General features: G+C 31.2%; 1 protein-coding gene across 1 annotated transcript; it reads right to left on the reverse strand.

Annotated features, from left to right (window-relative positions):
- Positions 1-1,290: 1,290 nt before the first annotated feature.
- On the reverse strand, positions 1,291-10,525 carry LOC128997089 (keratin-associated protein 19-2-like). Its single transcript, XM_054422667.1, has 3 exons — positions 10,440-10,525; positions 2,333-2,642; positions 1,291-1,480 (listed from the first exon to the last, which is right to left on the reverse strand). Exons 1-3 carry the CDS (start codon positions 10,455-10,457, stop codon positions 1,413-1,415), a joined length of 396 nt encoding a protein of 131 aa, XP_054278642.1. The 5' UTR covers positions 10,458-10,525; the 3' UTR covers positions 1,291-1,412.
- Positions 10,526-18,177: the final 7,652 nt, after the last annotated feature.

An 18,177-nucleotide genomic window follows, 5' to 3' on the forward strand; every position in this document is an offset into this window, starting at 1 on the left:
AGCATTTCACATAACTGCTATAGATTTCATTTTAATTTACAAAAACGTTATCCTTCACTATACGTTATTAATTAGATTAGGGATTTAATAATTAGGCCCTACGTTACTACGAATTGCTTAAGTTCTCACCATTAAAACTGATGTGTGGTAATTTAAGAAAAAGCCATAAGCCTATTTTGAATATAAAATAATAAACACAAAGATTGTATTTACATAATTTGTATTGAATAAAACTATTTGCTTGTTCTACCCATTCAAGATTTTCTTTACCTCTATAAGAGATAGTAAACTTGTTTAAGTTTGTGTTTGAATGATAATTCTTCGCCTTCAGTTGTTGGTTTGGGCAACGAAACTCGCCTGTGTCAAGCGGTCAGTATTCATATTTATCAGGCAACTCAAATACTTTAATAGAAGGATACAAATTTATAATAGTTATATTCTATTACAGTAAAAAGACGTCTTTATTCTGTGGTTATTTTCACATACAACTTTTTGTTTAGCTTGTGCTTTTTGGTATATTTGCTGTTATTAGATGTTTAGTACTCAAAATTCTATGGCTGAAGATCATTGATTAAGGTTCAACTGTAAATCTTGATTTTTCTACTATGATTGCCTTTTGAGTTGACCTAGTTTTCCACATTTTCCTATTTCATTATCCTGTGCTAAATATTTGTCATTTTCAACCGCTAAGTGTCTGACCACTGCCCAATTTTTTTAGTACTAATCTTGTCCTTTTCCAGTCTTTTCTTTACGGGTTTCTAATTAATTCGGGAAAATATCCACAGGATTCCTTCACGACACATAAGCTTATCGATCTTAAATTCAAAATAGAGTTGTCCGGACGAAACCAAGCTGACTAACCTCGGGTTGTTTGAGAATATCTTCAGTAATTTAGTTTACTTGCAAATCTACATAAGCACAAACAAAATTATTTAAGAAATCAAATTATGTATTGTTTTCGTACATGTTTTTCTAATGGTTCTTATAAAGCTAGAAATTAAATATCAAGCAATCAGCGAATGTACTATCATTATGGATTTTTTTACGTTTAATAGTTTGGTCAACATTTCGCCATTCTAATTGTTCATCAATAACAATTACTTTTAAATGCTACCTGCATGCTGCAAACTCAGGCTACATACGGTGTTTACGTAAATGACCTAACATGGCACAGCAGAGTTACTAGTTTTAAATAGTTGCATAATTCAAAACACAAATAATTGATTAGAAAACCAAAAGAGCAATCATTGACTTACATTTATACAGACAAAGGAATGTCAACAAACACAGTGATTTTAATTTAATTTATTTTAGAAAGTGTAGAAATACTTTACATTGCACATTGGTCACACAAATTATCACATGGTTAAAGCTGGATCGTTGAAGAGTTGGGGTGAGATCAGTTAGGGTGTTCAACCCCAGTATCCATGTCCACCATAGCCTCGGCCCCATCCTCGTCCTCCGTATCCACCGTATCCGCCTGCAATATAAAGATTAATTACGTTAAATGAAAATTATAATTCAAATAAACTGCTGAAATAATAAAGCAAAAACTAAGTAACTAAGCGGTGACGGGGTTTCCGCACTGCACCCCTTTAGTGATACGGCCAATTGCAATTTGAAAACAAGTTATGCAACCATGTTTTAGTATGTAACTGTTCTAACAAAGATCGTTACCTGTTCGGTTCTGATGCGATAGAGTTAAACAGTTATACACTGAACCCATCCATTTATGAACGTGTTGTTCCTAAGAAGTATTCTTCAGCATATTATTTTATGTGTTTTTAATTTTCGTTGGGTTTTTTTACTTTTTAAAAGGGACTGTCTAAACCATGGTATTTTCACTATCTAACATTGACTTTAGGTTAGATTGCATAATTTATTGACAAGCCAATATGACTAATTGCATTGAGTCTTAGAATCGATCGTCCTTTGCATCGAAAATTCAAATTGAAGACAAGGACATCTCAGCTGTTTGGAAAGTAAAGAAATCTTTAGTCGGGGTTATATTAGATTGATCTAATATTAGGGATGTTAGATGGTAAGGAAGTAGTTGAAATATGGGTGCATAACGCAGATAGATTATCTATGCTGCTTTGTTGCTAATATATATTCTTTTAACTATTCGTTATTCAAAGTATAACGACCGAGAATTGCTTGGTATAATTACGCACCAGCAAACAGCTACTTTCCTTCCTCAGGATTGATTGAATCTTTTTATTCACGGGGGAAAAATATAGGTCACTACAACAATTGAGTGTGTGTAAGCCATGGAATGTTGTCTGTGGTGGTTTGAAAGTAAAACCGCGGTTTTATACTTAGTTGTACATACCATATCCACCATAACCGCCACCGTATCCTCCTCCATATCCGCCGTATCCACCGTATCCTCCTCCATATCCACCATATCCACCGTAGCCTCCATATCCTCCATATCCGCCATATCCGCTATATCCTCTTCCACCATAACCGCCATATCCTCCACTTCCAAGTCCACCATATCCACCATATCCTCCTCCCCATCCTCGTCCGCCGTAGCCTCCCCAGAAGGTCTCGGACCTCTGGAGGTCGTCATCAGCTCCTTTCGTCTTCTCGTCTTCGGCAGAGACCACCGCCATGACGACGGCGAACAACAGGAAGGCCTGCAACAGAACATATTGCTAAGATGGTGTTTGTCTATCTGCACCGGTAAGTATGGGCGAATAGAAATCACTTAGATAAATAATATGTACACTGTGAATTTATTTGTAATGTTGTTTGTTTGAATGGATGGATGGTTTCTCGGCCCTCCGTCCAACTTGGGACTGGTCAACTTCTTGGATTGAACCACTTTTTTTGGGTTTAGGGGGGCTCAATACGGATTTATCCACTAAAAATTTAAACTCGAAAATGTTGACGATAACAATAGGTACTACTCCTTATACAGGGAGAGAAAGTATAAAAAATAGTGATCAACATACCAATTAAATATTCTTACAAACATTGTCTATGGAGGACCGCCTTCATATTATACAGAAATGTATCGATTTGTACACTTAACTAATACTACTAAGTTTTAAAGTATTAAAAGGAAGAATTTGAAACATTCAATGGTCGAATAATGTAGGTATTGCAATTGCAAATCATGTTAATTGATGTATTGTCAAGAGAATAATACTATGTGATAGTTCACAAAAATGCAAAAACTATGAAGTGTGAGAAATAGCTGAAATCGTTCAATATATATAGATAAAAAAAGTGAAAATTGTTCGATTGGCAATTTTTGACAGTATAAATTATCCACTTATACAGATTCTCACGTAGAATCTTAGACTACTTTTACAGTTTTTTTCAAAATGCAGAAATCTCAACAAGTAAGGTAAAAAGTATACTGTTAAGAGTCCGGCCTTTAACATCTCTAGCTTGAGTATGAATAATTAGGAAAGTTGTGATTGACTTTGGGGACAAGTTTAGTTTTTCAACGACTATGAAGAATTCTTATTTATAAGGCTGTAACGAAGCTTTCTAATGACACTGCTTTTCTTTCTTTTATCCATCGCAATCTCGAAACCATTAGTGAATTGCTCAAACCATTCAAATTTGCTAAATTACAGTAGTAAAATCAAATCCTGGTTTATGAAAGATCTACTATTACTATGATAATAACTGTCGTGGATTACTTATTTTGTAGGCGTATGTGTTACAGTATTGATTTAGGAAGACAATTATATGTTATAATACTTAATTTTTATGGATATGCATAACCAAAATTATGGTAGCTTCAAACTTCAGTGCTGTACAACAAACTAAACCATAAAAAGAGGATTTTTTTATCTTTGGTATGTTTCAATATTAACCACAAATATTTCTCTGGGGAAAAACTATTATTTTTAATTTTCAAACGTATCCAAACCATTAATAACCCGATAAAAGAAAGATTTACCTCTTCTTCTCATAAAGCAGTTGTTGTAGTCCAAAATAGAAAAGTGCATAATCAAATATTACCAAACGAAACGATCATATTATGACATATGTGAGACCTTAAACGCAAATAAATGTCTCTTTATTTTAACTTAAATGACGATTTTCTTCTGTAATAATGGTTTATAAAAAAAAGGTTGGGTGAAATTGGTTTATACAGCTATTATCGTATTTTAAATATATAGTTGTACCTTAATCTAATGTTTTGATTATTTAATTTTAAACCTGAGTTAAAAGAATTTCAATATTATTCTCGAAATAAAAAACAATCTGCATGATAATATTAATTTAATTCAAGTTTTTACATCACTCACTAAGTACACCTAGAAAGTTCCTACATCAAATGCAAATTGACGACTTCAAAGTTTAGGAAGAAAATTGTTTAGAAGGTAATGGAGAGATGACACATCAATCTCTCGTCTTATCATCGATAGTAAAATGTTTACCCAATTTTAAAGTTTGTATTGGAAATTGGTTGAAAATTTGTCTATTACGTGATAAACCATGCGGTTTAAATTGCTTTTAGACAAGTACTTGAACTAATTCATGTTTTATTTAACATTTAGACATTGTCAAGAAAACCTCCGATAAAAATAGAAAAGGATATTGTTTATTTATGATTTCAAGTTTGAATTCACTGTTAAGAGATTTCGTTCATTTGTTAAACTATCAATATTTGGTATCACAAAATACTTAAAGAAGAAGTCGTTTCACCCGAGATATTTCATAAATAAAATTCCTCATGTTTCTCATAAATTGTACAGAAATTACAATATTCACAACACGTATACATATACATTTTAACAATCAACCTTCGAAAATCCATATAAATGAACTAAAACTATCCCAATTTTTTTAAAGTCTCATACTTTTAGGTCGTACCAATAGCTCACTTATTTATTGGTAGTCAATTGACAAATTTATAATGCTTTGAATATTAGTGGAATTTTGATATGTGGGTGTACACTTATAACCTAAAATCCATCGGAACTTCTGACTTCACCACAATAGTTCCCCCTCTCCACACATGACAGCGCCACCGGAGAATCGCTAGTAATTATGAAGATTAAATGTTTGTGGTTTGTGGGAAACTAGAGACGTCGCTGTTAAGAACCACTGTTATTAACTGTATAAGTGTGGGATATCATGGATGACTTCAACACTGAGACTGTCTAACTAGTTACATTGTTTACCAACAAGGTGCAAAGTGTAATTTTGTATTTTACTGTTTCCGGATTTGTGTCAAGGTAAAATCTTTAGCATTTTTATTGGTTTGAACTGAGAATTAATTGGTAAATAAAGGAATTGGAGAATTAATATTTTATTTACGTTTCTAATTGTTTAATTTCTTATTTATTTTTATAATCACTATTATACTTTTATATTTAGTAAGTTCATTTGCTGTTTTTTTTTTAAATGGCACGTTTCTCTTCTAGGTTTTAGTATTTTACTTAGTAAATTTAGTTATTTTTCGTCACGACTAATGTTTTAATTCGTCCCCCAAGCACAGGCATTGCCTATGTATAAAACTATAAACGTTGGTACAGTATTTAACACATTACAAGTAAATAAATAACAATAATGAATGTATATTTTACTAAATATGTTGAAATCGTGTTTGTATTATTCTACATGTTAGATAAACATATTCTGCATCCACAATATTGCATTCTCTTTTGATGTGCTATTTTTTATTGAACGTGACCTCAAAGACACCTTTAGAATTGATAGAATGTAATGTTTAGGGTAGTTAAAGGAAGAGTAGATAAATTAACACTTTTAAAAGTACAGTGCAATATAAACTACGTTTCGCAGACTATAACAGGAAAGGTGCTTTGAGTAACTACGTAACTATGTATAATATGCATCTGTTTTTTTTTTCTGTCATTGTAAGGTCGGAATAGTTTTTTTTTTTTTTTAACAAGATGGATGTTGATATGAACATATCGTATGTGTACCTACTAGCTAAGTAGGTTTACTAACTTGTAAATCTAAATTTGTTTTCTGCATGACACACAACATTTACACAATTAAATTCATGCTTGCACATGTTAATTTATATCTAGTAAGTCATATATCTTTGATATTAACAGTAAAACATATGTATTCTAATATACAAGTTTATTTAAATCACGATTTTCTATTTGTTTTACCCTGTAATTGACTACATTTGATTAACCATAAAAAGTGTTAGAAACCTTTATTTTTCTAGTTTAATTAACTGATGGAATAGATATACTTTAAATTACCATTAATGCTTGTAATTCAAAATTTATTTTATCCAATAATATAAGGATAAAATATAGAGCTGGTGACGGAACCAAATTTAATTTCACCGTTGTAGTCGTTATTACATTACAAAGATGATATAATGATCTCCAAGATGTTCAATAAACTGAATTAACCAACGCATCTTGTTAGTCTTTGTAACAAGATGAAGATATAGTCTACTATCCAGCTAAAATTTAATCTTTTGAGGAAAACGGAATAAGATAAAACCAAAATAAAAATTTGTTACTATGTTTAATCAACAATTCCTAAAAACTTGACAAACATTTAATTTTGTTGAAATCTTAAAATGTAGGCCACTATCTTTTTACCTACTTAAAATGAAAACCAGCGTTTGGAATGTGAATTTATTTAAATTAAATAATTGTAAGCGTTTTATACACGGATATTTACATTTCACAGTAAATTATTGAAAATTATTCAATGGCTTAACAATTAATTTAAACAATATTTTTAGGTCTTTAGAAGTAGTTTGGATATACTGCTATCCTTTCGTTCATAACCAGTCTCCACTGTAACAAATATATAGATATTTAATAGTTTTGATTCAACACAGAAAATGATTAAATTCAATACGGCGTTACTGTACTCCTGTATCAGTAGGAATTTTATAAGAACCTTATTTTTTTGTTATAATTTTTCTGGTTGAGAGATTTTTCAAATAGATAATTTTATAGATTACATTCAGATACACTGGGTTCTTTCAGCCATAACATCAACAATGGGTAAATTGAAATGCATCGCAAATAAATTGAATGAGTGGGAAGTAAATGGTTGAGCACAAAGCAACTCCCACATTTATTTCGTCTAGTTATCGAGTTTATTTGTTTGTGAAGAAATAATAAAATGGTGATTGTTATATTTTAATCCCATAATTTCCGACGTGTATATTAACAAACTCATTCTTACCTAATATTATTTTCTCTGATTATTTACCAAACCTTTTTTATACCTACAAAGTTTTATTACATGGATTAATCATGATAAATACACTCTATGATCTAAACAATTATTGTAACTATAAATACGATAAGAAACATGTATGAAGAACAAAAATTTCTAAAATATTCCAATTTAACAAATTAATACCTAAAATAGTAGTAAAATCAAATATTCGATCAGTATTTTATTGGCGTGTTTAGCTTAGAACAAAAAAAAACAAATTAAAAACTATTCAAATATAAAAAGGAGCATAAAGTATAAGGATGTATCAAAATAAGAATGTAAATTAATTAATTATTATAAATTCCATTAATTACGAAACTAAGCAAGTATTTGTTACAAAAAATTAAAAACATAATTCAATACTTATAACCGAAATTACGTCCATACAAATATATTTTATATAAATATTAATAAACATTTTGTTCATAAACGCATGTAGTTCCTTAACATTTACCTCCGGGAAACAAATACAAAGGATTGTCATTGCCAGAAAGCACAACAAAGAACAACACCACGCTCCACAGAACGCTAATGTTATTTCATTTAATAAATGTAGGCGTTGTATTCAGGCTAAATAAGGAGGATTGTTCGAGAAAGAAAACAGATGAAGTTATTTTTCTTGAAATAATTTGTTCAGAGCGTAGAACCATTGTTGTTTATTTATTCGTGATTATTTCTGCAGGAGAACTACAATACATCTCAATGAAAAAAAAACATAATAAAAATTGTGTTACATTTTTTCAGTCTGACTTGTAAATATGTCATTGTTGGCAAAGTGGCCCTTGACTGATTTGCTACTTAAATAACTATATAAGTTTCACACTTGAATAACTTGTATTTTCTCCAGCCAATACGAATTTTTCATATGATTTACACTTCGTAAGCTATTAAATTTTTCCAAAACGCTTTCATATCCCAATCATCTATTTTGTAACAGAGTTATAAGGCTGTACAGTGTACATTATAGTAAAAATATTGTTTCATCAAAATGTCGCACTGTTGTATTTACATAGTTACACCTAATAATTAATGATAACAGTCGAGCTCATGTAAGCTCATACCAATATTTAAAGGTAATTAATAATGACATATTAATTGTCGTATCTTACAATATTAAAGATAATCAAAAACTCCCATGATAATATTTAGAGAAAATGACTATTCCTGTTATTTTCAAGGCAATGTTCAGTTGTAAAATAATCTGCTTCATATTCATCTTGTTACTAAGCCTATCAAACTGCTTTAATTAACTTGGTTTGTTTGAGCTATCTCTGAAAAGGTGATTTTATTTTGGTATCTCACTCTAGCTCTATATTTCGTCATATTGTACATGATCATTAGGAGTAGTTCTTGGAAGAATAGTTTATTTAAATACTTTGCATTGAAACTGTACTTATTTATCCACATTTGCTAAGAACAATCTTTTAATTCATGAATTCTCCTTTCGCATTTGAACTACGAAAAAGATTCGTTAATCATCATGATCGTATTTTTCTTATAGACATTTTTGATGGATTTGGAATTAAAATTCTTTGGTAAAAACGTCAATGATGAATTTTAAGTGGAATATATTCACATAAAGATCTGTTCTAAAAATTCGACCTAGATAATAAAGAAAAGATTATTTTAATTATGCTTTTTCTGGATGATAGGAAAATTTATGGTTCTTTTGAAGAAAACAATTATCGAAGTAATTTAGTCTTTCAAAAAGAATTTTGCGCTTCAAGAATAATTATGAGGAATATAATTAAAAAGTTCTTTCGGCTAACGACGTATTGAAAAGACGCCAAGCTGGCCCCTTTTATTGTGACAATATTATAGCTAATTTTTGTCCAACAGAATATTTTAAGGAAGTTACTAAAACAACGTTTTATTTTTAATTTGTAAGTGTTTTTCTATAGTTAATATTAAATAGCTTATAGTGTAAGATGATTTGTTGTGTTTTTAATATTATCAAGAAATACTAATTAAAAAAATGTGTCATCTAGAAGAAAGAGATAAATTTGTTCCTTATATCCATTTTAAACTATCATTCATGACTTCAATAATAACAGGAACATTTTTAATATGATGATTAAGTCAATTTACTGTTGTTGGAAGAACGTAAAGAATAAGTGAAAGAAGGTTTAATTGATACCATAAAAAAATCTGTAATTTTCCTCTTTGAACTGTATTAAAACGGATCATGTTAAATTTGAATGCATTGCTCGTTAAGATACTAACTTTTTCTTAAAACATTTTAATTTGACTTGACACGTACAAAACAATAATAACAGGTTAAAATGCATTTATGATACCCAATATAGTTGTTAAGTGAGGAAATGATTTGAAGAAAGCATTAATTGATAGTAAAAGCAAATTCGAGCTAACACAGGGCCTGGTTTATGGTAATAAATAACATGATTTGGTTTTTTTTAGAACTTAATGATAATTTTCTCATGCATTGAGCAATTACAAAACACTACAACGCTTTCAATCCAGAGTAGGTTCAATCCTAATTGATTCAAGTTCAATATATGTATGTATTATTTTATTCCGAGGTTCATTATCGTGATTTATATTGTTTAGCCCAATAAAATCTCATTAAAATATCTACCTATGTATAGGTTGATAACAATGATCTTTTCCCACTGTAACACCCCTTTTATAACCCGTCCTACGTAATAGGTTTTACGATTGAAGTTTCCTTTTTAAGCTTACAATCTAGCGGGGGGAATAGTGAAAGACATTCCTTTATTTTATGTCTTAAAGACAAGTTTTTAACCCCATTAAAATGCACTATTTGAGCACGGGATCCCTCATTATTTTGTAAACAACAATACATGTTTAAGAAAATATACATTTAAAAAGAAAAAATAAAAAAAATATTACAAACATTCTCAATTTTATTGTTAAATATCATTCGTACGAAGTGGTCAAATTACTTAGCACAACTGTTTAAATTCCTTTTTTACCAAAAAATATAATGAGATATTGGACCTTAATGAAGAACCTTTTATAATATTCAATATGATATATTAAGTTTTCCACACTATCAAAATCACTATAGAAAGATCTTTTCGCCAAGGAACTCATAAAATAATGTTAAAATAATATTGTATAATTAAAGAGTAATTTACTCCAGGAATAAGAACGTAAGGTAACTAAACTCAAACACAACCAACTTCCTAATAATTTGATAAACTAATAAACAAAAAATTTTATGAATTATTATACAGATCAAGCACGTGTATTGTACCACTTACAAGAGCTGGTCGCAGCATGGTGTACAGGTCACAAGTGGTTGACCTGGTGGGGCACCCAGCAGGTTATATAGAGGGGGCCACACCCCCCTCCCTCTCACAGCACCGTCTGTAGTGGGTGAGTCACCCCCCTCACAACACTGTAATATTGTGTACCATCAGTAAATGTAAGTAGGATGTATCCTAAGGATTCGAACATCAATGATTTAGGGTTTTTAATTTTATCCACTTTTTCCGTTTGATTTTATATTTGTAAGGGGTCACTCATCGAAAATATTATGTATTATGCTCAAATATATAGTAGGTAGGTAGAGGCTAAAATATTCAGACATTAATAATTTAATAATTAATTATTTCAATCGTATTGGTGTTCTTTTGAGTAATGTGATGTGGAGGTAGCAACGTTCAATTTTGTTTTGTGCTTTAAAAAGTACGAAGACATACGGTATTATTTGCTAAAATATGAGTACTGTCTACATATTACTGGGCATTAAAAGGATTTTCAACGATTTAACTATTATATAAACTTAATAATATCGAGGAACAAACTTTAATCGAGTAAATTAAGCTCATAAATGAAACTAACAATTGAATATTTTTAGCAGCCAAACTACGATTCAATATTAGTTCTTTCAAAGTGGTTAATCTACCAAATAGACTATAAAACTTAACTAATTTAATGTTTAATTGATAATTGATAATTGTTAAATGTATTTTAAATTATGTTATACCGATTGAAAATATTAGTTTTGAGATAAAAATATCTTTTAAGAATTGTTGGTTACTAACACCAAGTGAATGTGTCTATTCGCACAATTTTGTCAATGCAAGATGTAATTGAATTATTCCTTTAGATAGAAGCACGTTGAACAGAATTAATTAGTCATAGAGTGTACTTTTATCCTTTAACCTCCAACCTTTAACACAATGGTGTTCACAGCCTTGTTAATTAATTTCATTTTCTTTTAAAAATTAGACCAATGCAACATGCTGTTTAAAAATACGTTTGATATTTCAATTATTTAAAACTTAAATAAGCAATGTGAGAATTACATTATTTTGTATGGTTAAAAATCATTCTAGCCTAGCTTTGTTAATATATTGTGTATTATTTTACTTTTTCATAATATTTCCAAGGATATAGGTTTCGGATTTGAGTTTCATAATGATTCGTAAGAATCAGGTCGTCAATTGAGTTAATTAATGTCACAGTCTGTTTTTTTTTATGAACATAAAATCGTACATTATACTATCGATTGTACCATGAGAAGGGCCATTAATACAACATGTAATGCTTAGATCTGTATTATGCTATCCATAGGCTGCAGATCTAACTACCAAGGACTGACTGTCAACATCCTTACAACATTATTGTATTTATTGTTTTTTTTTGTCATTTAAAGTAATTATACAACACTTCGTTCCAAGTTTCCTCTCTAAACTAAAAATTCAAACTTACAATGAAGACATAGCTTTGGCATTTAGAATGTACTATGTAAAAACACACATTACTTAGACATAAAATGCCTACCCCATTGTACAGGATTATCGAATATTAATCTTTCAATGACGGAATGAGACCACTAACGCACTAATCCATACATCACAATTTCAGGTAGCTTTTTTACCACATTTCATGACGCTGCATTGGTTAGTAGTTTTATTTTGTCTTGTTTGCACTTTGTTTATTGTATGTACAGTATTGTGTTAAACCTTGTAAAATTAGTTAATACAAAAATATTTTTTGATAGCTTTAGGACTACCATAAAAAATTGAGACTACAATCTAATAAAATTAAAACACTGTTTAGTGTTTAATGCTGGTCTAATGTCAGCGCATGGAATTCCACCCTGAAAGGTCAAGGGCCGAATCCCGCCCACTCGCAATATGTTTTAGCCATTTGATACATACAGTACATATTTTTATTTTTCTCATTAGGTTCTAGCCAGGAACTATTTCACACATTGCTTTAGGCTAGTCCTAGGGGGTCACGGCAATATCACATGGAAAAACCATTGACGATTGGCGGGATTTGAACCTGAAACCTCAGGCACTGCAACATGAGCTCTACAACTAGACCAGCTCATTCTCCTATACTCGCTTCCCTAGCCATGTGATAGAGCCAGAACCTAGTTGGTCGGAGAAGCTCAATGACAACCTATCGTAGAAGTATAAAATGAAAAATTCTCTTTTAACTAAGTGATTGCATTAGCGTCAAAAATATTCATTTATCGAACGTAAGTTTTTTTAAACGACTTTTCTATTTTATTATACTGCTTTTAAGTGTCACTTTGTTGAATTCAACACTCAATATTGTCTCCAATGATGAATCATCGCAACGCAGCACTTACACTTCTGTCTTTACAGTTGAAGGTCTAACTCCTTGTACTTCAAAGGAAGTCCCATTTTGATTTATCTTTGGCGGAAGCAAGTGGTCGTTCCAGCTGAACAACTACAACAATAACTTAACTCTGACCTTCAGTAATTCGAAGCATAAAAAACAAACAGATCGAATTTTTTTTTATTGCTGCAATTTTCTCTGGCTTTACCAACTATGAATGCTGGCCCCACTTCGTTCTAGCATCCTCCAAGCAAAGCTCCAAGTAAAAGGAATACCTAAATCTGATTGGGGTGAAGAAAAGAAGATATAATGAACATTAGAAACAGAGTACAGTAAACCCTTTACGCGTAGACAAACTCGGCCTAGTTGAGATGAAGTGCGACAAGTGTTCCCAGGCTTGTGTCCGAAGAGTAGAGGAGGGTTTTACAGCCCTCAGTAGTCCTAAACCCGTAGGAGTACTTGCTTCGACACAGTATATACAAGCTAGTTATTTCACAAGGAAGACAATAGATTAAATCTAGGAGTAGTAACCAAGAAAAGTTTGTAAAATTTATTGAATGTCGTTAATAGTTGAAAAATATGAGGGTGGGCAAATGTTTCTACATTCAAAGGTTAAAGGTATCTCTATCTCATCGATGCAATAGCTCAATAATGTTGTTTACGTAGGTGAATGCAGGCTTGTTTGTGGAATTTATTAAAAAATGAGTGAAATATATAGCTTTTTGCTATTAAAATTACTTATTGAAACAACTAAAATAGACCCACTCTAAAGACCACATGGGAATATGGAATAAAATTGTCTCCAAAAAGTAGTACCGAAACCTCACTAGTTATGGCGTTAATCGTTTATTTTTCATAGCAAAATATAATACATTTTTTATCACAAATCTCATGATCTGTGTCGTAGAATGTCTTGTTTAGTACAAAAAATTTAATTCTGCTCAGCCACATACAGCTTGTTAAAATATTTTTACTAAAAGCTCTGACTACTTAAGAATGGGTGACAAGATGAATAAATGTATTGTAACTCTACAAAAACTACCTAGTACTAGATATTCTTGATTCCATGAAAGGAATCTAAAAAAAACTGTTGACGTAATTATACTGATGAGTCAGTTAAACAAAAACAACTGCATTAAACAAACAACAAGAGGTACAAACAGTTCTGTGAGTTTGTCTAAGAAATTAGAAGTTACTTCTTTGACCTCGTGAATGGCGAATAATTGGTTTTACCCTGTCTGCATAGACAGGTAGGTGATTCATCTGTTGGAACCGTTTACGTCTAGGAACAAGTTTTAAACAATAGCCATTTCGTGGCCTAAAGTTACTTTTCGACACAGGTCCTAATTTAACGACAAGGTGAAACTTTGGTTACAAAATGAGCAAGGGGCAAAAAGATATTTTTTCCATGTGATTAAGTATATACATTTCATCGTACTAGAATATTCTCTAAGCAAACTAATTAAAAAATTTTAATTTCCTGACCTTTATAAGTTTACTGGTAAAATAGTTTGCACAGTTTAAGCTATTATGTGGGAACATCTGGTTACGATTATGAAGATACGGCCCATTTAGCAATAGAAAGTTATTAACTTTAGCATACCATAAGCGTTTTATAATTTGACATACTCAAAAACAGATAACATAACGAGATAGGAAATATTCTTATAATCATAAACATTTTCAACATCATAAACATATTTGGCACACATCAACCAATACGTTCATTTTTATATTAATCCACCCCAGTAACACATTATTGCATTATCTAGATTCTACCCACGATGTATATTGTATAGGCTACCCTGGATGATACAATATCTATTTGGTCTCAGTCTACTGAGCCGAAAGATCAGATTAACCTACTGTACATCGGTGAGTAAATACAGAACGTTGTTCTTGCAAAAACTTACAGTACATTATTTTACAACAGTATATCAAATAAATGATCAACAAGCAAAATGATTACATTATGAGTATACACAGGCTGTTTTTAAACGCAACCCAAATTACAAGTGACATAATACACTAAGCTCAAAATTTGGGGATAGTATCCCTGTATTCTTTACTAGCTGTGTACCCGTTCTACGCACGGGGATCTTATAGTAATCAGTTGAAACCTTCTTATATAAAGAACAGCAGTTGGTTTGCATATTTTCAGATATGCTGGCCAAACTATTTATTATACATAACTTCATTTTATGTCGTTTGTTGTTCTGGATCGGTATGACAATCAATAAAAGGCTAAATTACGTGTGTCCACTGGTCAATCCTAATGTATCCTATTACAGGAGATGCATTTCGGCGAAATTAAATCGCCATCATCAGTCCTAAATGTCTTGAGCTTCCCCATTAGGCGCGTCTTGGAGTTTTTGAAACACATACACGAACTGCACACTTATACACATGACGAATAAAACATAAATACACGGTTAGGCCCACTTTTATTTTTACTATAGACAAATTCCTAAATGGCTCTTGGGTCGTAACAGACATGAAGACAGACAGAAATTTAGATGAGACTTGTTTCGGTTTCTCTAATGTATAAAACGTAAAAATAACCTAATAGTTTATGATTCTGAGCAATGTACAGACAAAACTCTAATTTTATTTATACAGGGTGACAAAAAAGTCTGGAAACGGTTTATTATCTTTTTTAACTAAATCCGTTTGAAAATTCAAACCTTTCACATCAACTTACATGTATGAAAACTACTTTTTCCAAGCATTGTAATTTTTTTTACCTCTACCAGGGGACGACCCATGAGGAGTAGGTACATAATCTTTAATGTAAGCATAGGTTGATATGCACACCATTTTAAAGGGTTAGTCAAGTGGAGTTCATTGCCGGAAACCGCGTCCAAAAAGGTTCATCCGTTACAAAATGGCAGCTGTCCAAAGTTCTTGTGAAATATACCTGCACAGGCCTTAGTATGGGCAAATACTCGTATTAAACATTAGCTTGAGAGCTTAGACTGTATTTTAAAGTCAACTAGCTCATTGACTAATAGTATTCAATCATCAAAACAAATTTAACCGGGTTTCAGATTTCCCTGCTAATGTTGACTATGAGTATTTACCAATACTAAGGTCTCTGCAGGTATACTGTATTCCACAAGAACTTTGAACTGCCGCTATTTTGTAACGAATGAACCTTTTTTGACGCGGTTTCCGGTAATGAACTCCACTTAACCAGACCTTTAAAATGATGTGCATATCAACCTATGCTTACATTAAAGATTATGTTCCTACTCCTCGTGGGCCGTCCCCTGGTGAAGGTCAAATAATGGCAATGATTGCAACAAGTAGTTTTCATACATATAAGTTGATGTGAAAGGTTTGAAATTCCTAACGAATTTAGTTAAAAAGATATTAAACCGTTTCCAGACTTTTTTGTCAACTTGTATAGATTTCATTGCCAATCAGCTGATATGCATTTTTGCATTGTTGGGGATTTATTATGTCTCAATTTTGCATTTTCACAAGCTCTATTTGAACATGTAAAAATCATACATAATTTACAATAAATGATCAATAAAACTAAACCACATAGCTAACTGGAACGAATCATATTTGACGAGTAATGAAGTAAAGCACAGGGATACAATAATAAGAGCTGGTTTTGTCCTTAAAAAGTGTCTCACGTTAGTTTTTATTAATAGGGTTGCGTTAAAAAAACACTCTCAACTAAGTTTATAAGCTTGAATTTGCTCTGTAATTGATTTATTTTCGTTCATTTGTGTAATTTAAACTTGTAATTCAGCTCAACTCAATGCTGACTTTCTTCATCTAGTGAAAAACCTAAGTTAGGATGTTATTGTTAAATCATAATAAAACTGATGCCGCGACCTTAAATTTTTCATGCAAATTGTATTCCAAAATACTTATACATTTTGTTTTACAACTTAAAGCATTTAAAATTTTATCTTAGATATTTTCCAGGATCTATATCAGGATTGTTTTCACATTAATACAGACTAAACCTAAACATTTTGGAATATAATTTTAGTTGACGTAAATTGTTAATTGGCAGGATTTTAACCCAGGAGCTTGGGGGCCGAAGTTCAACGCTACCACTAGACAAACTAGATAAAATCGAATGGAATAATTTTGAAGGTTAGACGCACAGTGAGAGTACAATGACAAACGCATTGTTCAATGTAACAGTTTATACTGGTAATTAACTGTAAATGTTATCTGTTAAATAACCTTCGTATGATCTGCATTTGATCCCCAAGGTTTGTTAAGTCTAAATCAGTTGAGGTTTGTCAGTAAGATTTATTTCCTTTACACATTAATCTTTTGATTGTTTCACATCGCCTAGATTGAATTTGATGCTCGTCATTTGTTTTCAATTCAATACTTATACACATTTGGTAACCGGGCAGGACATTTAACTCCAAAGTAAGCTTTTAAGTTTATCCTATCTTGTGTACTTTGGTGGTTGATTTTTATTATTTTAGTATCATAAATGCAATGTTAATTACACGTTTTATCAGTTCTATACATCCACAATATTTAGTTATATACAGTTGAAGACTATCTTATTAATAGTATTTTCACAATGTTTAATACATTTGTTCTGTATATTTACCAGTCACTGCATTTATTTACGTTTAAAGCAGTTCTCTTTTATTTAAATATCCATAATTCTTAAATATTTAAATAAAATAAGACCGTATATATGTGACCATATAATTCATGTTAGAATACTTTTTCGTTTAGTAATTTGTCATTTGAAGGTATTTTTATCCAGGCGACTAAGAGAAGTTGATCTATTATTGGTTGATAGTAAATACCACGCTCTAACGGTTAAATGGGTTGTGTTTGGGTGCATTGACTCCTGGGACAAAAAAAAACTCAATCCTGACCCTTCCTTAATACTCGTGCTCGTATCACTATAAATTACGACGCCGGATTTGAATCGGGCATAGACTAAAGACCGTCCTTTCTTAAATCCCTTACAAAATAGTTTGAGATTGAGTTTACTTATGCGATAATTTATGTTGATATAACGAATGCACAAGTAGTTATGTCTATAAAGTATAATGTGCTTAAGCCAAACACTAATTTCTGAAGAATGCTAAAAACATTTTGTCCAAACCAAACTGAAATAACGTATTGTAAAATTATCACCTCTTGTCATATACCTTTCTCATATTGATAGTGTTACGACTATCACAGTAACATAAACTAAGGACGAAAATATAATGTTGTACTATAGCACACTCTGTGAGTAGCTGATTCAACAATGTTCTTTTTGATGAAAAGTAATTGCCAACACTATTATATTTAATTTATATTTCAGTACCGAAAAGTCAATAGTTTTAACGTGACGTCTGAAAATTTTTCATTTCCCATTTCAAACTCAAATATTTCTAGCGACACACCTCAATAGTT

The sequence above is a fragment of the Macrosteles quadrilineatus genome, unplaced genomic scaffold, assembly GCF_028750875.1.
Source record: "Macrosteles quadrilineatus isolate MER2022 unplaced genomic scaffold, UCM_ALF_1.0 Scaffold_6__1_contigs__length_79288215, whole genome shotgun sequence".
Lineage (NCBI taxonomy): Eukaryota > Metazoa > Arthropoda > Insecta > Hemiptera > Cicadellidae > Macrosteles > Macrosteles quadrilineatus.